Source organism: Oncorhynchus kisutch, linkage group LG28 (genome assembly GCF_002021735.2).
Source record: "Oncorhynchus kisutch isolate 150728-3 linkage group LG28, Okis_V2, whole genome shotgun sequence".
Lineage (NCBI taxonomy): Eukaryota > Metazoa > Chordata > Actinopteri > Salmoniformes > Salmonidae > Oncorhynchus > Oncorhynchus kisutch.
In genome coordinates this window covers 38,477,661-38,498,943 of record NC_034201.2, presented here as the reverse complement: position 1 = coordinate 38,498,943, position 21,283 = coordinate 38,477,661, and the positions used below count along the sequence as shown (strand labels likewise).

The 21,283-nt window shown below is 42.0% G+C and overlaps 1 protein-coding gene across 8 annotated transcripts in view; it reads left to right on the top strand.

Moving 5' to 3' along the window:
• Positions 1-21,283, top strand: part of LOC109872506 (rap guanine nucleotide exchange factor 6) — a 165,715-nt gene that overhangs the window by 33,397 nt on the left and 111,035 nt on the right. For 6 of the 8 annotated variants that reach the window (XM_031807449.1, XM_031807447.1, XM_031807451.1 and 3 more), the window contains 2 exons: positions 5,052-5,121; positions 20,348-20,476. In XM_031807449.1, the coding sequence (XP_031663309.1) occupies positions 5,052-5,121; positions 20,348-20,476 (199 nt within the window). Of the gene's footprint in view, positions 1-1,947; positions 2,350-5,051; positions 5,122-20,347; positions 20,477-21,283 lie in introns of those variants that run through there. The other 2 variants (XM_020463770.2, XM_031807450.1) reach the window with 2 other exon arrangements.

Below are 21,283 nucleotides of genomic sequence, written 5' to 3'. Positions count from 1 at the left end.
GGCAACTTCTCCCAACCATCCAGGAACAGTTTGGTGACGAACAATGTCTTTTCCAGCATGATGGAGCACCTTGCCATAAGGCAAAAGTGATAACTAAGTGGCTCTGGGAACAAAACATAGATATTTTGGGTCCATGGCCAGGAAACTCACCAGACCTTAATCCCATTGAGAACTTGCGGTCATTCCTCAAGAGGTGGGTGGACAAACAAAAATCCACAAATTCTGACAAACTCCAAGCACTGATTATGCAAGAATGGGCTGCCATCAGTCAGGATGTGGTGCAGAAGTTAATTGACAGCATGCCAGGGCGGATTGCAGACGTCTTGAAAAAGGGTCAACACTGCAAATATTGACTCTTTGCATCAACTTCATGTTATTGTCAATAAAAGCCCTTGACTCTTATGAAATGCTTGTAATTATACTTCAGTATTCCATAGTAACATCTGACAAAAATATCAAAAGACACTGAAGCAGCTAACTTCGTGGAAATTAATATTTGTCATTCTCAAAACCTTTGGCCACGACTGTAAGCTGATTGGTGGTGCTCTTGCTTCCTGTCACTCAGAAGTTGTTGGATAGTGAACAAAGATGACAACAATGCCTGCTATGGACGTTTCCTTGTTGCTTTGAATGGTAGTCACTTTACGTCTACCTACATGTAGGGTACCAGTAAGTACTGAGGTGATGTACAGGGATACACGGTCATTAACAGTCTAAAAAAACTAATCAGATTTTACTGTTCAGACACGTCTTATTGCCAGTAATCAATTATTTCAATCGCCCTATGAAGGTAGTTTGAAATGTGTCTTGAAATATCCTATTCCATGTGCCTTTTTGTCTATTAAGACTTCAAGCTGCCAGAGTGAACAAGGCTTTAGTCATTCTAGATGGCACTGCATATATTGGATTTGAAGCACTGAGGTTTACACAAATGGAAAATGGGGACAATAAGCATTAAACTCTTGGTGTGTAGCTGAATCTGCTTGTTGGCAGCAGTTTGTCCTACATTAGGTGACCATGCTTTAGAGCAGAAGGAAAAGTTGGGCAATTATTTTGTTTTTTTTCCTCACCTTATTTAACCAGGTAGGCTAGTTGAGAACAAGTTCTCATTTACAACTGCGACCTGGCCAAGATAAAGCAAAGCAGTGCGACACAAACAACAGAGTTACACATGGAATAAACAAACACAGTCAATAACACAAGCACCTCGAGGAGATATTAAAGTGAGTGTGTGTGTGAACATGGTGTCTGTGTGCTCCCGCATGTCAGTTGATGACAGACAGAGGGTGGGATGGTGCCATGCAGGGGGCAGTTGGGAGGAGGGGGATTGGGGGGCTGGAGGGCAGGGAGCAGAGGGGAAGGGAATAATATGGAACTCCTGGAAGAACTTGGACTGACAATGTGTTCCTGAGTAGCCTGCAGCCCAGAAGCACATCCAGGCAGGAAATTAACACACACCCACACACACCGCCCTGGAGCCACCGGACACACAGACCAGAGTAGAGGGGACACACTCCCTCCCTTAGAAAGGACCAACTCAAGCCCATAATGACTCTCCTCCTCTTCCCCCTGGATCTCTAAACAGACTAGACTTGGATTTAAAATAGCAGAAGTTTGGATTGAGACCTGTGCTATTCTATCCCCCCCACCCCCTCCCCCATTTTATTTATATATATATTATTATTATTTTTGGGGGGGGGGGGATATTCTGTATGTCATTTCCCCTGAGAAGGGGATCTGTATGTAGCCGTTTGAGTTAGTGTTTGTCTTCTTCCGCTGTGCGTTTATCGTTCTATTTGGAGTTGACCCCTAGGACATGGAGTTCTGGATGTGTGCCGGAGTAAGTCATTGAGGAGGTTTTCAACTTCTCCCTATGCTTGTGGACTGATGCCGGCATTGGATTATGCTCCCTGGGAAAAACTCTGTTAAGGACTAAATGTTTTGGAATTCCCTGTGGGACGCACACATCAGCTAGATGCCATCAGGCCTGTGTGATTTGACATGAAAGCGTACTATTCATGCTGTTGATTTTAAAGCTGACCGAGATATGTACAGAGTAAGAAAGGCACATTTCCCCAGACTGAGACATGGCTTAACTGAGGAATAGCCCACGGGAAGTGTTTCTTTCTACTTGCAGTTTCACTTCTAAAACGGATTCATCTAAACTTACCCCATTACAGGAGAACACCGCCTTGTTTAACACAACATTAAGTGATCCTGTAGCTGACAGAAAGGTTGTTTGCTAAAGTCTTGTGAAGTTCTCATGTCTTCCAATGTTTTGAATCATCTGGTGACACCGCAGCCCTTCTCTTGTCCAGTGATTGTTGTTGATTGTCCTGCATGTTCAAGGTAAGCTAACACCGGGGAAGTTCCTTTAAATAATAAAGGAACATTTCACTTTAAAAAAAATATTTTCTACTACATTAGAATATCATTGGTATTTCAGCTCAATAATGTAGACCAGGTTAGGCAACCTCATGTTTTTGATGTAAGGGAAGACCAGGTGTTTTGAATTTAGGTAATCCATAAACTGCTCAGTTGGTCAGGTGTGGTGCCTCGTTAGAACAACATCCTGTGGCACTCGGGGTACAGGGTTGCCTACCCCTGACATAGACTAAAGGGGCTGTAGGAATTGAATTGACTGGCTTGTTTAATAGTATGAAATGAAAACACTACATGGAGGTTACATGGAGGTTAGCCAACTTCTCTTGACTACCCTCCTCTCCAACCCCCCCCCACTCATCCCAGATACTGTACATGCCAAAGCCCCCCCCCCCCCCCCCCCCTGTATGGACAAACTCACACAATGCCTCTCCTAAAGGACTCCACACAGTCTATGCATTGACTCCCTTGATACAATGACTGTATAAAATACATGATTCATGATACTGTCATTTTTGCTAATTTTTATCAAGGGTGTCAATTTTGTGCCCCACTGTTTATTAACTCCTGGGGGTGAGCTGGAGAGAGGAAAAGGAAGCCAGGCAGGCAGAAAGGCTGACAGTTTGTGCAGAAATTCTTTGGTTGTTCAAACCCAGTTTCATCATCTGTCCGGGTGAAGAAGCCGGATTTGGAGGTCCTGGGCTGGCGTGTTTACACGTGGTCTGCGGTTGTGAGGCTGGTTTTTACATACTTCCAAATTCTCTAAAATGACCCTTGGAGGCTGCTTATAGTCGAGAAATTAACATTAAATGATTTGGCAACAGCTCTGGTGGACATTCCTGCAGTGAGCAAGCCGATTCCATGCTCAATCAAAACTTGGCGTTGTGTGACCCAACTGCATATTTTAGAGTGGCCTTTTATTGTCCCAAGCACAAGGTGCACCTGTGTAATGATAATTCTGTTTAATCAGCTTCCTGTCAGGTGGATGGATTATATTGGCCAAGGAGAAATGCTCACTAACAAAGATGGTAAACAAAATAGTTTTCACAATTTCAGAGAAATAAGCTTTTTGAAGCTCATGAAACATAGGATCAACACTTTACATGTTGGGTTTATATTTTTTGTTCATTGTAGTTGGTGACTATTTTGCCATCTCGTAAGAAAATCTACAGCTGAACAGCTCCATTCATATGAATGGGGAACCAGGTCTTAATGACCTGGTCTGTGGGAAAGTCATTGGGCTGACTATCGTGATACCACTACACCATGTGATTGATCTGAAGTGTGAAAGCCATCTGAGCCGGCCTGTTCTGTTCCATGGTGGAACCAGTGAAAAGGCTGAGCCCTGTTTCGTCCCAAATGTCACCCAATTCCCTACTTAGGATCTGTTCAAAGCAGCACCCTATGGGCCCTGATCAAAAATGGTGCACTATATAGTGAATAGGGTACCATTTGGGGGACACACCAGTGTCGAGATCAATAAGCTCCTTTGTGATCCCAGTCAAACATGACCTCAACTGTCAGGGAGCAGGTCGATTCAACCCTCAATGGACAGTTGTTTTTCTCTCCCTTGAGTAGGCTATAGAAAATTAGGTTGTCTTTAAAAATTTTTTTTTATTCTTGCTCAACCGTTAACCATTTTTTAACCGCTAACCTTTTTGTTTTGTTTTAGGCTATACCTTGTTGGCTTATGTTACCTCATTAGCTAGATATAGCTAACAACCTTGGGAGTGTTGAGCATGATGCAACGTTTTGGAACGTTCAGATAGAAATATGCTATGTAGAACAAACATGCCTGACGTGTTTAAGGAATAACGTTGGCGCTATTCATAAAATTTCTATCTGCAACGATGGAGAATGTTTTTCCAACTGAACGTACCTCTGGTAACATTACCAGTAACCTATATGCAAATATTTTGGCGGCACAGAGAGAAACGAAAAGGGATAGCAAGCAATTTGACTATGTCATTCTTGCCACTATGCTTTATCTGACTGGTTAAACACATTTATTTAGAGTTAATGTGGACCCAGTGACTTAGACTTCAGTACTTGGACCAGGACTCGAGCACAGGGGACTCGAGCACGTTCTAATTGTGGACATTAATGTGGTTGCGGCGTCTGTGGAACGTTAATAGCAATGACTCGACTGAGTGATGGAGGTGCAACACATAATACTTTACCATCTCTCTGTCCCTCTGTGTTTCTCCCGGCCTTTCTTTTTCTGTCTCTCTCTCGGCTTGTATGTGTCTTTGTTTTGTATGTAATGTGCAATATTTATGTAGGCTGAATTTACATGGCCATATAATCTTATATTTTTGTCATATTTCTGCTGTTGGAAAGAAATAGGATGCTGTGCAGAAGAATATGTTGATAGGACAAGGCTATGTATGTTTGTGCACTTGGAAGTCAGTGCTTTATGTTTATGTAAATGAGGAAAGATAAATGCAATGTGACTAAAATGAAAGGGCATTTAGTTGACTAAAATGTCCCACAGTTTTTGTCATTTTGACAATAACTAGACTAAATCATTATTCAAATGACAAAAATGTGACTAAGACTTCATGATATTTTAGTCATGTGTGTGGTCCCACCCTGGCCATATAAAGATGCCTTGGCCTTCGACTTGATTTAACACCCTGTGTCCTCTGCTGTGTGTTCTCTCTCCACAGCTTTGGCAAGCAGCTTGGGGGCAGACGAGGCTGTGAATGCATCACTTTAGAGCCCTCAGAAATGATTGTGGTGAGTAGAGCCACTGCTTCTCTTTCTCTCTGTCTCCATATCTACTGACTCTAGTACAGAAAAACACAGACTAGGACAAAGACATTGGATTGTGGCAGTAGGTGCAAAATGCCACAGAGCCTACATAATTGTTGTCTTAAAGCTTTCCTCTCCATGGGTTCTTCAGTTTCATCTGAACTAGGCCTATAGTCTTAAGAAGACAATACTACAATAATACAGCTCGATGCGATGCCTACAAAGGCTGTATCACCCAATCAGTAAATAGGCCTACATTGAGGCTTGTCTGTGTGCGAGGCAGCTAGGTCATAGTTGTAGCACACCACATTCAGACTGAGTCCATCACCACCATCTCCCTGAGCAGGCCTGGCCAGCGAGCACCAAGTAGGCTGCTCCATCAGAAGCAGGCTGGGAGCAGGAAATAGGCTTCTCTATTAGATTTTGCTTGGCTGGTTCTGCTGGCCTGGGTCCTCTATCCATCCACTGGTTGGCATCCACTGGAGGAGGACAGTGAGGGGAGGGTGAATGTGGAATGAAAGTCTTCACTGTGTGCAGATGGACTGGCTGATTAGCTGTGCCTGGGAAGACATTGCAGGGGGGTGGTAGGCTGGGGAAATGAAATTACGTAAGCTGTTCATATCCGCCCATTTCCTCACCCTTTCGGCCCTGATTGTCCGTAATGCTGCTAATAACCACAGCCAGGTTTGTGGTTACTGATGGCTCAGTCAGTCCATATAGGCAGCAGAGAGGGCGGTGAAATGAGACTGGATTGTTTTGATGACCATGTAATTGATATTGCATCATAGCAAAGTCATTGGAGAATAATCACTTGATCTTGCTCTAGCGACTCCTTGTGTCGGGCCAGGCGCCTGCAAGCTGACCTCGGTCGTCAGTTGAATGGTGTTCCCTCCGACATGTTGGTGTGGCTGGCTTCCATGTTAAGCGATCAGTGTGTTAAGAAGCAGTGCAGCTTGGCTGGTCATGTTTCACACCTTTGTCTCTCCCGAGCCCGTTGGGGAGTTGCTGCGGATGAGACAAGATGATAACTACCAGTTGGATATCACAAAATTGGGGAGGAAAAGGGGGTAAAATTACAACAAAATACTAAATCTATTTATCTGGAGCCGTCGGTTCTGGCCCCGTAGATGTACAACATAGAGATGTTATAAGGCCATCCTTGCCGCTAACGGGACCTCTATGGGCTTTGCGATCACAGAAGTGATCAATGGAAAATATGTGAGGTGCGCACTCTACATTTCCATGGACAGCAGCTGTCATGACATTTTTCCAAACCGCGTCCGCTCGCTCGAGAACTAAATGAGGAGACAAGTCGAGATCGGATCATGGAAACGTGCACCCGGTAGAGAGATGATTCCCAATTGACCCTTCACTAAGCCCCGCCCCAGAATTTTGGCCAACCAATAAAAGCGCTGCAATGGATAGCAACTGTCGTCGAGTCCGAGACCTCGGACAAGCTCACATTTGAAATGCGTAAAAGCCAATGTGAGCGATACAAAAACCAAAAGCTGGGTTTCCATCTCAAAACTAATTTTTAAAATGGCTAATTTAACAGTGCACTTGCTACTGTCATCCCTGAAATGCAGAGTTTGTTAGAGTAATTTTTCTAATCCCAAATTATATTTTTGTTATATTGTTTGATAGATCAGCTGATTAGCTAGCTCCGTATTATTGACCACCTCACGCTAGCTAGCAAGCCAGTTAATATATATATTTTTAAAATGTATTATTATTTTAATTATTATTCATATTATGAATAAAACTGCTGTTGACATCAGGATGCGAATTGAGAGCACTAGTTAGCTCCAAAAGTGGAGCATGCTGACAGTGCATTCAGAGCCATCCAGTGGCTAGCCACAACACAACCCTTCATTTTACCAGGATCCTGTGACGCAATTGTAATGACCGTCAGGGTTGGGTAGGTTACTTTCTAAATGTAATCTGTTACAGTTACTACTTACCTGTCCAAAATTGTAATCAGTAACAACTTTTGGATTACCCAAATTCAGTAACGTAATCTGATTACATTCTATTACTTTTAGATTGTTTTCCCCTTAAGAGGCATTAAAATAAGACAAACATGTATGTTACCAATTGAACAACCTCTCTTGCAGGATAAATCAATGTTAAAGTTTACATAGCTGGTCATATGTGGATGTTACATTGTGCTTTATGGGTTGGTTATGTAGGCTTCTTCCATCGCTTTCTGCTACATATAATAATACAACTAAATGATATCTTTACATTAAAAACCAAAGTCTATCAGAATTCCAGTCATTCCAATAAATGTTATACCCCTTGATCTTCAAGAATAGGACTTAAGAAATATGGAAGTATAGATTAGCCAAATTGTTTTACCTGAGCATGACCCCAAAACGAAGGATTTATTAGCCAGCCCTACTGTTTATGATTTTGTTGTCATGCTGGACTGGTTTGAGTTTAAAAATAAACGCTGCACTCACGGACTGGCATGTTTTGAGCACTACTGAAAGTGCTATTTACTTGTGAAAAATGAATGCCTTATGCTGCATTTGCTATAGGCCTAATGTTTCCCTTTTTGTTGGTGACACTTTGATATCTTGATAATCCACAGATGAACCAATAACAAAACGGCTGCCCCGCCTCTGTTTTGGTAAAAAAGCTGGGCCTGGAGAAATGTAACCACTCTCAGATTAATAGACAGCTATGGATGCAAGGACTGACCATCCATGATATCAAAATTATTGTTTTAGCCGTTATGAGGCTATACAGTGTTTACATCTACAATGTTTACAAACATTGAAAAAAAACAAGCTTATATGTTGGGTTCTCATGGAGTGTGACAGTTGAACTAAGCTCATGAGGCATTTATAAGTTATATTCTTCAAGTGTGTGTGTTATATATTTCACAGTGGGTGCGAGACCTGGAGAGGCCTACAAGCCACAGTGTCTCGTACCCATTATGAAATTTGGTGGAGGATCGGTGATGATCTGGGGGTGCTTCAGCAAGGCTGGAATCGGGGCAGATTTGTCTGTGCGAAGGACGCATGAATCAAGCCACGTACAAGGTTGTCCTGAAAGAAAGCTTGCTTCCTCCTGCTCTGACAATGTTCCCAAACTCTGAGGATTGGTTTTTCCAGCAGGACAATGCTCCATGCCACACAGCCAGGTCAATCAAGGTGTGGATGGAGGACCACCAGATCAAGACCCTGTCATGGCCAGCCCAATCTCCAGACCTAAACCCCTTTGAAAACCTCTGGAATGTGATCAAGAGGAAGATGGATGGTCACAAGCAATCAAACAAAGCCGAGCTGCTTGAATTTTTGCGCCAGGAGTGACATAAAGTCCATGTGAAAGACTGGTGGAGAGCCTGCCAAGATGCAAGAAAGCTGTGATTGAAAATCAGGGCTGTTCCACCAAATATTGATTTCTGAACTCTTCCTAAGTTAAAACATTAGTATTTAAAAATGAATATGAACTTAATTTCTTTGCATTGTTCGAGGTCTGACAACACTGCATATTTTTTGTTTTTTCGACCAGTTGTCATTTATTGCAAATAAATGCTCTAAATTACAATATTTTTATTTGGGAGAAATGTTGTCAGTAGTTTATAGAATATAGCAAAAATGTTCATTTTACCCAAACGGCATAACACTGCAAAATTATTTTTTTTCACTATTTATAGGTATCTTAATTTTTTCCAGAGAAAATACATATATATTAGCGACGCAACGGTACACACTATGTTGTCGAACCGTTCAGTACGACCCCGACGGTTCATTACACGTGAACCGCGGAATTATGATATGTCTGACATTTTCCTAGAATTTCCAAAACGATCTTTTTGCACTGCAGTCTACATGTACGATGTATATTCAGATCCAAAGAACCAGACACTCGGTTTGTGAACAGGCAAGGCAGGCAACTGCTTGGGGCCCCAGGCCGTTAGGGGCTCCTGAGGGCTGAACAACTTTACTCCGCAGCACCACAGTGACCGCAACCCCTCCCCCTTAAACAACAAATGGACGATTTGCAATGACATCTCAGTAGGAAACCTCCCTAAAGGGGCCCCATGAAGAGAGGGGAAACTTAAACAAATTTTCTCTCAGCTCCAACATGACAATGGTGAGCGCTAGCGAGACAGAGAAGCAAATTTGAAGAGGCACCGCAGTCTTTCAAATCTGCTGTGTGGGAACATTTTGGATTCAGTGTTCAATACGATGACGAGGGTAAGAAGACCATAAACAAACAAAGTACAGTCTGCATGCATTGCTTTGCCACTGTCGGCTACTCGAGTGGAAACAGTTCTAACAGGCTGACTACACCGCTGGCGATGCGTGCCCGAGCGTTGCAAAATAAATGTAGAAATCTACATTATTCAATTATTGCTCCCACACTGTTTGCGTGCGCCAACGAGCATCTGCTAAAATAGAAGTCAATTCTGTTTGTGACGCAGATCGCGATGCAAGTCCTGCCTCTCCCATCTCCTAATTGGTTTATAGAAGCAGGTACCCACGTGCCATCTCCTCATTGGTTATACCCACGAGGGTGACTAAAAGACGAACAAGGTCAGTGGTGGTAATGCACCTAATTTATGAAAGTTGCCAATACCAATATAAAGTCAAGAGAAGAAATAGCCTAGGAGGAGGAGAGATGACTTAAAAAACTATTTGGTTGAACGTTTTATGTGTGGATTAATTGTCGGAGTAGAGAACCTTGTGCATTTCAGGTAAAATAACAACTCAATGTTTATATCCCAGGACAAATTAGCTAGCAACAGCAAGCTAGCTAAATAGGACAAATCAGCTAGCAAGTGCAAGTGTTAATTTTTCCTCAAATTCAGAAAAGCAAAGAAATATCGAAAGCAGTGGGAGTATTCATAGCCAAAGATTTGCAGCCCTATTCAGTGGTTACTGATTCGGGATTTTGTCACATGATAAAGTTTTCAGAGTGTTACATTGTACCCTCCAGCACACATTTCAGCAGCAAAGTAATTCCTAAACTCTGATACATCACGCAGAGAAATTGAAAATGAATTGACACAGATACCCTATCTAGCTCTTTCCACTGATAGTTGGACGTCCAGAGCAACTCGAAGCTACCTCTGTGATTGTTCACTATGTACTGGAAGCTACCTCTGCAGTGGTTCACTTTGTACTGGAAGCTATCTCTGTGATGGTTCACTATGTACTGGTTTGGGAGATGAAGAGCTACGTGTTGCAAACTCGTCCCCTGAATGAGTCATACAAGTGCACACTTTTCTTAAATATAAAGATACCGAAACAGTGATGTTACGATGGCCCACAAACCGTGATGCATACCGAACCGTGGGCCCACTGTACCGTTGTGTCCCTAATATATTTGTATGTATGGGGCGCAGCATTTTCACTTTGGGATGAAAAGCGTGCCCAGGGTAAACTGCCTCCTACTCAGTCCCATATGCTAATATATGCATAGAGAACACTCTGAAGTTTCTAAAACTGTTTGAATGATGTCTGTGAGTATAACAGAACTCATATGGCAGGCAAAAACCTGAGAAAAAAATCCAAACAGGAAGTGGGAAATCTGAGGTTTGTAGTTTTTCAACTCAGCCGCTATTGAAGATACAGTGGGATCTTGGGTATGTTGCACTTCCTAAGGCTTCCACTAGATGTCAACCGTCTTTAGAACATTGTTTGATGCTTCTACTATGAAGGGGGGCTGAATGAGAGGGGAATTAGTCAGAGGTCTACCAGCAGTCACGAGCTCAGTCATGCGCATTCACATGAGAGGTTGCTCCCGTTCCATTGCTTTTCTACAGACAATGGAATTCTCTGGTTGGAACATTATTGAACATTTATGATAAAAACATCCTAAAGATTGATTCTATACATCGTTTGATATGTTTCTACGACCAGTAATATAACTTTTTGGAATTTTCGTCTGACCTTTCCGCTGGAAGTTGCACGCGCGTTTAGATTTGTTTACCAAATGCCCTAACAAAAGGAGGTATATGGACATAAATTATTAACTTTATCAAACAAATCAAAACATTTATTGTGGAACTGGGATTTCTGGGAGTGCATTCTGATGAAGATCATCAAAGGTAAGTGAATATTTATAATGCTATTTCTGACTAATGTTGACTGCGCAACATGGTGGATATTTCTATTGGCTTGTTTGGGCTCTGAGCTCTGTACTCAGATTATTGCATGGTATGCTTTTTCTGAAATCTGACACAACGGAGAAGTTTATCTAAAGTTCCATGCATAAATGTTGTATTTTCATGAACATTTATAATGAGTATTTCTGTAAATTGATGTGGCTCTCTGAAAAATCACTGCATGTTTTGGAACTACTGAACATAACACGCCAATGTAAAATGAGATTTTTGGATATAAATATTAGACCGATTCTGATTTTTCAATAACGATTTATTGGAGGACCAAAAAAGCCGATACCGATTTAATCAGCCGATTTTTATTTACTTATTATTTATTTAAAAAATCATTTGTAATAATGACAATTACAACAATACTGAATTAACACTTTAAGTTAATACATCAATAAAAATCTATTTAGCCTCAAATAAATGATGAAACATGTTCAATTTGGTTTAAATAATGCAAAAACAAAGTGTTGGAGAAGAAAGTTAAAGTGCAATATGTGCCAATGTTTAAGTTCCTTGTTCAGAACATGAGAACATATGAAAGTTGATGGTTCCTTTTAACATGAGACTTCAATATTCCAAGGTAAGATTTTTTGGGTTGTAGGTAATATAGTATTTATATTTTTCTCTATTTTTCTTTGTATTTTTCTCTCTACCATTTGTATTTCATATACCTTTGACTATTGGATGTTCTTATAGGCACTTTAGTATTGCCAGTGTAACAGTATAGCTTCAGTCCCCCTCCTCGCACCTACCTGGGCTCAAACCAGGAACACATCAACAACAGCCACACTCGAAGCATCGTTACCCATCGCACCACAAAAGCCGCGGGCCTTGCAGCACAAGCAACTACTCCAAATCTAAAAGCGAGTGACGTTTGAAACAGTATTAGCGCACACCCAGCTAACTAGCTAGCCATTTCACATTGGTTACACCAGCCATTAGGCTGATAGGCTTGAAGTCATAAACAGCGCTGTGCTTGCGAAGAGCTGCTGGCAAAACGCACAAAGGTGCTGTTTGAATGAATGATTACGGGCCTGCTGCTGCTCAGTCAGACTGCTCTTTCAAATCAGACTTAATTATAACATAATAACACACAGAAATACGAGCCTTTGGTCATTAATATGATCGAATCCGGATATTATCATTTCGAAAACAAAACGTTTATTTCAGCGAAATACGGAACCGTTCGGTATTTTATCTAACGGGTGGCATCCCTAAGTCTAAATATTCTTGATACATTGCACAACCTGTGAAAGGAGTAGTACACAGCGTTGTACGAGATCTTCAGTTTCTTGGCAATTTTTCGCATGGAATAGCCTTCATTTCTCAGAACAAGAATAGACTGACGAGTTTCGGAAGAAAGGTCTTCGTTTCTGGCCATTTTGAGCCTGGAATATTAGATATTAGCCATTTTGATATTAGCCATTAGTCTCAAGAAGGCCATTTTTATTGCTTCTTTAATCAGTACATCAGTTTTTCTGCTGTGCTAGCATAATTGCAAAAGGGTTTTCTAATGAGCAATTAGCCTTTTAAAATGATAAACTTGGATTCAGTAACACAACGCGCGCCATTGGAACACAGGAGTGATGGTTGCTGATAATGGCCCTCTGTAATCCTATGTAGATATTCTATTAAAATCAGCCGTTTCCAGCTACAAAAGTCATTTTAAACATGAACAATGTCTACACTGTATTTCTGATCAATTTGATGTTATTTTAATGGACATTCATCAAATGCCCAGAATTAAAAACAAATCTTCCCAGTCATTTTTCGGAAACCCTGACAAGCGCACACACACACACACACACACACACACACACACACACACACACACACACCACGGTTTCCGCTCCTCATTCATGCTGCTGCAGCACTCAGTCAAATCACTTACATTCCAACCAATTAGCTAATTGAGTCCTGGGGAATTATCACAAACTAACTGCAGGGGTTTGTTCAGCCAGGCCAGGGGTTTGAGATGGCTTCCATTTCACCCACCCTGTTTCTCTGTCCCTGTCTGTTTGTCTCAGCCTGCTTGTCTGGGAGCACAGAGCCATAGACAGACCATTGTAGTTCACACACGGAGACCAGTCCATACAGGAGTTAACTAGTCAATGGTCCAAGCAGGAAATATCTCCATTTGGGCAGACTCTTCATAGACAGCAATCTGTTCATAGTGAAGACTTTCTATTTAGTAGTGTGTATGGAGTGACTCCTTGCAGTGTGTAATTGTACACTGAAATGCCCCCTTAAAATGCTTAGTCAGTCTTCTGTTGTTGACTTTGCTGTGATAACACTATTAGGCTGTCAGTCTGGTTAGTTTTTCATTAGAGAAGTCTGTGCTGTTCGATAAATCAACCCATCGTATAGTTGTTATATAGTACAAACATGACAGAGAATCTTTGCACCTCATTCTCTGTGTGACTAGTCCATTCCCCTGTTATTCTCTCGTTTTGGGCGGAAAAAATCAAGTTATATCAGGAAATTTGACTATGTATAGTTTTGACAATATCGCTATATTATTTTGCTGCTAGTTGGTTGTAATCTGCACCAAAACACCAGTATTTTTCCTTCATAGTTTGTTCTCCATCTTCTTTTTAAATAAGGAGCCAATTTGTTTTCAGCACTTTTATTTCCATGACTGAACTTGTTTTCCCATGTCTCTCTCTTGTCCCTCTGCAGCAGTCATATTGTTAGCAATATGTTTGGAACATCTAATCGCAATATCAAATCGCAATACATATAGAATCATGAGAATTGCAGTACGTATCGTATCGACACTTAAGTATCGTGGTAATATCGGGAGGTACCTGGCATTTTCCAGCCCTAGTGACGGGCAAATTGGCCATACTTCCACATCATGGCCTTTGCGTGTGAGCTTTCCCCTCTTTTCCTATGTGGCCCTCCTCACCTCTTTTCCTCTGTGGCTCTCATGTAATGTCTCAGTACACCCTGATTGATGACTTGGGCTCACAGAGATGACAGCCTTGCTGCCTGAACTAGAGAATGACCGTTATGACATTTTTAGGGCTGATACAGATTTTTGGGGGTCAAGGAGGTCGATGGCTGATATTTTAGGCCGATATTCAATATCATAACATTTGAACATTTTGATGACATTTCCCAGAGATAGCCATGTATGCATTTAATAACCTCTTAAATGTAATGGAGAAATGTAGATTTCCGCCTAAATAGACATAATCAAAAGTAACTGCTATTCATGTGTTATTACATGATTCTGACATGCAAAAACTTGGTATATTTGGAGAGAAGACATCTTGGAGATTGAGGAAATCATCAGTAGATAGGAAATACATAGTTCAGAGCACACACACAAGTTAATTATTGATGACTAGAGCTGGAAACACATCAGATGGCTTCCACAACATGTGAATATATATTTTTTTAAATGGGATTGATAGACCTAACAACTAGAAATGGGTAGATGTTTTAGTAAGTGGTGTCAGGTGTGGTCACGGGACGTTTCCAAGTGTCCCTAAACCGCTCCAACGTGGCATGTGTCTGTAAATTAGATCATTCCAGTGCTATTACATATTTGCAATCCCTAAATGCTATGTGTTCAGTATAAAAACACAATTTCTTCCATATCAACCTCTCTAACATTGTGGTGGTGTTATGGGGTATCCAGGGTACAGTCAAGTATCTTTTCAACCTCTCAAGTGTCCAAATGTGGTAATTGCACAGTTTTTGCACACTGGCTGTGCCTAAAAGTTATTGTTCACTATAAAAACAAAATTTCTACAACACCAACCTCTCTCAAACATGGTTATGGTGTCGGGGGACATACAGGGGATATGGATGCCAACAGTGCGTAAGCAGGCAACATCATATTTTTGATGCGCGAAGATAGTCACTCAGTGGACATTCAATGTTGCCATTAAGTAATGCAACGTATCAACGTATTCCGTGTTTACGCTTCACAACGCTAACCGGAATGTAGGTAGCAGCCATCTTGAAATAAGGTCATTGGCTTGGCCTGCCCTTATCAATTCTTATGCCCATATACAGTAGCAGTCAAAAGTTCAAAATGGGTGGGTTATGAGTTGATTGTACTGCTTGGATAGAGTGAGGCTGCAACTCCGTTCCCTTTCACATTTCCTCACACATCTCTCTCCATCGCTCATATCACTTGGTGCTGTTTACCTCTACTATGTTAATTAGCTCAATGGAGATATTTGCTACCTAGCCATACATGTGCATAATATCTAACAAGGAGTGTGGGTAGGAAAAAGGATGAAGCGAGGATGCACTTTCTGTCTGACTCGAACCTGGCCACCCTTTGATTCTTAGGTAGCTAAACCTATTGCCAACCTTTTATTTTGGGCATTTTAAAACACTACCATCTTTCCCTATGATGACAATTCTCTATAGTGCATTGGGAAAGTATTCAGACCCCTCGACTTTTTCCACATTTTGTTACGTTACAGCCTTATTCAAAAATTCTATCTACACACAATACCTTATTTGACAAAGCAAAAACAGATTTTTTTTTTTACATTTTAGCTAATTTCTTAAATGTTTTCACTTTGTCATTATGGGGTATTTTGTACTTCTGGGCAGGGTTGTTTATTTACATAGTGAACCCGGAAGAAAAACAACAGTACTGCCATCCAAAGTATACATTATGGGGACAGCTTGAAAACAATGCTGCCCCATCAACAGCTCAATCCAAAATGTTTCTCCCCTTGAACTGAAAGAGAGGCTCCTTTTTGTAGGGGAAGCCCCTCCCATCAGAACATACCCAGCACTAATTAATTAAGCAATTACCTTCAAAGCCTACATATTTCACTCAGCTAAACATACTGAATTATATACATTGCAACACGTTTCTCATGATACAATATACCAATATAACACATTTACAAAATCCCATCCCTACTGACATGGAGTCTTCCAATATGCCCATTCACTTGAATGAGCCATTCTGGACAGGCACCTCAAAGCCAGCCCGATTACCGTAGCTCTGGTCCTTATCCCATCATACCCGGAAGCTACAGAGATGGAGAGGAACAGAACCAAACAACACACTCATCCATAACATTGATAATAAACGTTGCTTAAATGAAAAATGAACGCTTGTCTGTATATTCTTTATACCATAAACTGTTACTGACTGGAGGGAAGAATAAAGTGTGAAATGTATGTACTAAGAGAAGTTCACTTCTGTGTCGACCCACATTGTTAACGGAGCTGATAACGGAGCAGGGAGGCAACCTGAGTGTGTCTGTTAGTGTACCAAACACTGCCCGCGGCCAGTGACAGACTTCTCCGTCACACGCCCGGAGACTGACTGACTGACTTGAGTTTATATCACAGACTACCCTCCCCTCTTTCATCCTCCTCCTCAGTCCCACTACTCCTGGCTCTGGGTTTTACCTGCCCACTCCTATATGAAATAGAAAAGTAATCTAAGTACATGGTTGAGCGAACCAAAACAGTTGTCAATAGTGTTCTGCTGGCATTCGACAGAGCCCACTCATGATGCTTAAAATACAGTGGAAAAAGTTGGTTTGCCTTGGCAGGGATTTCCCGACTCAGAGACGTTGAGGGAGATCGCAGCAATGTTCAGACGATTGCAGATGTTTTTTGTTAACTTCATTTCTTATTCGTCTCCGGCTTGTTTTTACTCTGGCTGGGCCGGTGGTGGCATTCCGCCTTCACTGTGTCAGTGACAGCATTTGATGGGTTTACAAACTAGGGTTGTGAACGTTTAAACAAAATTGGGATCCTTAACATTAAGAAAATCACTTGGAGAATATTTTTTTTTTCTTCACAAAATTATAATCTCAGTGCAGTTATCACAACTACCACTAACAGGTCCCGATCATCAACATGAAGGAAAAATTAATATTAAGCAAATACCTAACGCAACAATACTGTAATGTTAGGAGGAGAGAAAAAGGCAGTCTTTTAGCTACTTTATTTTGGTATTATTTATTTCACCATTATTTAACCAGGTTGGCCAGTTGAGAACAAGTGGTTATCCCAGTTACACATGGGATAAACAAACGTACAGTCAACACAATATAAAAGTCTATATACAGTGTGTGCAAATGTAGTAAGATTAGGGAGGTAAGACAATAAATATGCCATAGTGGTGAAATATCTGCAATTTAGCAATTAAACAAGAGTGATAGATATGAAGAAGATGAATGTGTGATACTGGGGTGCAAAGGAGTAAAAAATAAATGACAATATGGGGACGAGGTAGTTGGGTGGGCTATTTACAGATGGGCGGAAAGCTGCTCTGACAGCTGATGCTTTAAGTTAGTGAGGTAGTGTCTCCAGCTTCAGTGATTTTTGCAATTCGTTCCAGTCATTGGCAGCAGAGAACTGGAAGGAAAGGTGGCAAAAGGAGGAGTTGGCTTTGGGGATGACCAGTGAAATATACCTGCTGCAGCGCGTGCTACGGGTGGGTGGTGCGATGGTGACCAGTGAGCTGAGACAAGGTGGGGCTTTACATAGCAAGGAGTTATAGATGACCTGGAGTCAGTGGGTTTGGCGACGAATATGAAGTGAGGGCCAGCCAACGAGAGCATACAGGTCGCACTGGTTGGTAGTATATGGGACTTTGGTGACAAAACGGATGGCACTGTGATACACTGCATCCAATATGCTGAGTAGAGTGTTGGAGGCTATTTTGTAAATGACATCGCCAAAGTCGAGGATCAGTAGGATAGTCAGTTTTACGAGGGTATGTTTGGCAGCATGAGTGAAGGATGCTTTGTTTTTCGAAATAGGAAGCCGATTTCTAGATTTTAATATTGGATTGGAGATGTTTAATGTGAGTCTAAAAGGAGAGTTTACAGTCTAACCAGACACCTAGGTATTTGTAGTTGTCCACATATTCTAAGTCAAAAGCCTCCAGAGTAGTGATGCTAGGCGGTTGGGCCGGTGCGGGCAGCGATCGGTTGAAGAGCATGCATTTAGTTTTACTTGCATTTAAGAGCAGTTGGAGGCCTCTGAAGGAGAGTTGTATGGCATTGAAGCTTGTCTGGAGTAGAGGTCGACCGAATATGATTTTTCAACACCGATACCGATTATTGGAGGACCAAAAACAGCCTACACTGATTAATCGGCCAATTAAAAAAAAAAACGTTTTTTATATATATGTTTGTAATAATGACAATTTAGGGAGTGTTTGACAGGGTGGTCGTCTGACCGCGGACCCATTACGGATGCAGGCAATGAAGCAGTGATCGCTGACAGCAGAGATGTATTTAGAGGGCAGGTTGGTCATAATGATATCTATGAGGGTGACCGTGTTTATGGATTTTTGGTTGTACTTGGTAGGTTCCATGATCATTTGTGTGAGTTTGAGGGCATCTATTTTAGATTGTAGCATATCCCTTCGGGAATAGGGGTGGAACTGGTGGCTACAGGGCCTGGGTTAACCTCTACATCACCAGAGGAACAGAGGAGGTGTAGGATAAGGGTACAGCTAAAGGCTATAAGAACTGGTCGTCTAATGCGTTGGGAACAGAATTAAAGGCGCAGATTTCTTGGCGTGGTAGAATAGATTCGAGACATAATGTATTGACAATGGTATGGTAGGATGTGAGTACAGTGGAGGTAAACCTAGGCGTTTATTACCTGGAGCTGTAACGCCTGAGGGAGAATGAGAGGCTCGAAGCAGAGTAACGAGGGAGGGGGAGAAGGATAGCAACCAAATAGACTCGTGCTGGTGGACTCACTAGTTATTTATAATTAATCTGATTACATAGTACCTGACTTGACGTATCAAACCAAGAGACTCTAGTTAAGCTAGCTAGCTTGTGTTAGCTATTGTAATGGAGACTACATAACTTGAACTGTGCGCTTCCTCCCCTTCCAAAACCTCCAGTAAATAACAACAAACCCATTCAGGATAAGAGGCGGCCTGCCTGTTGGCTCTTGGTGTTGTAGCCCGTCTTTCTCATTTAACTTTTATTTCTGTCATTGTAATTCCATCTTCTGTTGAATAGCTGATGTCTCCTAATTACTTGCCACAGGGAAGCTCTATGACTGTAGCCTAGAGCCGGTTTGATGACAACAACAAGCCTCACGCACCACTCTCGAGAAAAGCCACTAGCAGCATAAATGATAAAACAATCACTCTGTGGGAAGTGCAATGTAGACATCTGCATTATGAATTCACATGATTTTAATTTTACATTTCTATTGTTTTAACTGAAAACCATCCCAAAAAATGGCTGTTTTGATCAAGGGGTAATAGTTTGTTTGCCACGTACTTATTACAAACACAGCACTTTACCTGGGCTGTTAGGTTACGCCAGCTCCTCCACTGATAAACCCATCTGCCCTCATAAAACACTTCCTCTCCTCATACTAGACTGCCTTTATTATCCTCATCGTTTTTCTGGTGAAAATACTCTCCGTAAGTGAATCTAGAAAAGTACTGTTTCTTTTTTAAATCCTCAAAGCCTATGAGTCTTGAACAGTTGAAGTATTCTTCCACTAATACTTATCCTAGTTTTAATGTTTCTGAATAGTTTCACAACTCACTTCACAAAATGCAACTATTTGCTCAGCTTTAGTTTTTTTTGTAACGTGAAAAGAAAACAAATTCTCCAGCAATAACAGCGTAGTAATGCAATGTTCTCCACAATCAAAAATGTTCTGTCTCGCAAAGGAAATTGGTATATTGAAGGTTTCCTACAGGAAGCTGTGGTCTCACTGTGAGCTGTGTTGTGCAGAAACGGCCTCCTGACTCGACACAGCACACTGAGAATGACTAGAACTATTCTCGTCACAGCCTTTTGAGAGAGAGCCTCATTCCGTCTCCTCTCTTCTCTTGCCCGTGTCCTGGATGCAGTCCCCATGACGAGGCGCTTGCACAGGCTCTCTGTGCTGTGGAAGACCTGGATGTTCTACCAGGAGCCTGAACAACAGAACTCTGAACAGGAACAGAGCCAGGATCAGCTCTCAGAACCAGCAGCCGGAAAGAACTGTGATCAGTCTGAGCAGCTGACTCTGATCTCAAAACAAGAACAGTCTAGTAGTAGCCGTAGCTCTGAGCCCCGGACCTCCAGCACTGAGGCCCAGCTTGGTGATGTGTTTCAGGTGGACAATGCCAGCGAGGGTGAGGGGGCACTGCAGAGGGAGGCATCCCAGAGACGTTCCCGCCGGCGCTTTCGCAAAGTCAACCCCCGGGGAGAGCGGGAACTGATCACTGACGGCCAGGACCCCACGGTAAGAACTGACATTAATGTATTCTAACTATGTTCCTGAAGTTAAAGGACTTCTACTCGGCTCAGACAGAAAGATGTCATAGACGGCTGTGTCTGAGGTGTCTGTACCAAGCTTTCTCTGTTTAGTGTAAGTGCAGTGTTGACAGCCGTGGTGAAACTGTAAAGGTGTTAAATGAAGTACTTGTTGTGTGGTAGGTAACCGTCTAAAAGCTGTGTGGTTGAGATGTTGGTTTATAGCTAGCGACGTGTCCAGGAATACCAATAGCGGAGGATAAGGAGAGTGGATTTACTCTGTAAAAGTATATCTACTGGTTTGTTGGTTACAATTTAGTTAGTTTATTCCCCCCCCAAAATAGTTGTCACAAGATTGTTTATCTTGAGTGTTGAAAGTTGAATGAAACATTGCAGAATAAGTAGATTTCATGCCTGTATCCTGCATTTACTCCACACTGAACTACCATAGCCATGAAGCCTATTCTATGTCCTGCAGAGGGCTCACTTGGGGTGGGGGCGAAAGCAGACACGTGCCTTTACAGTGGACAGTCAAAAGTTAACTTGAGTTATGTTTTATGTAATGACTAAAATGTAAATGTCCTCTGTTGATCTTCCTGACATCTTGTATCTCTCTCACGCCCCCCCCCTCTCACGCCCCCCTCTCACGCCCCCCCTCTCACGCCCCCCCTCTCTCTCACGCCCCCCCTCTCTCTCACGCCCCCCCTCTCTCTCACGCCCTTCTCTCTCTCTCTCTCTTCTCTCTCTCTCTCTCTCGCCTTCTCTCTCTCTCTCGCCCTCTCTCTCTCTCTCTCTC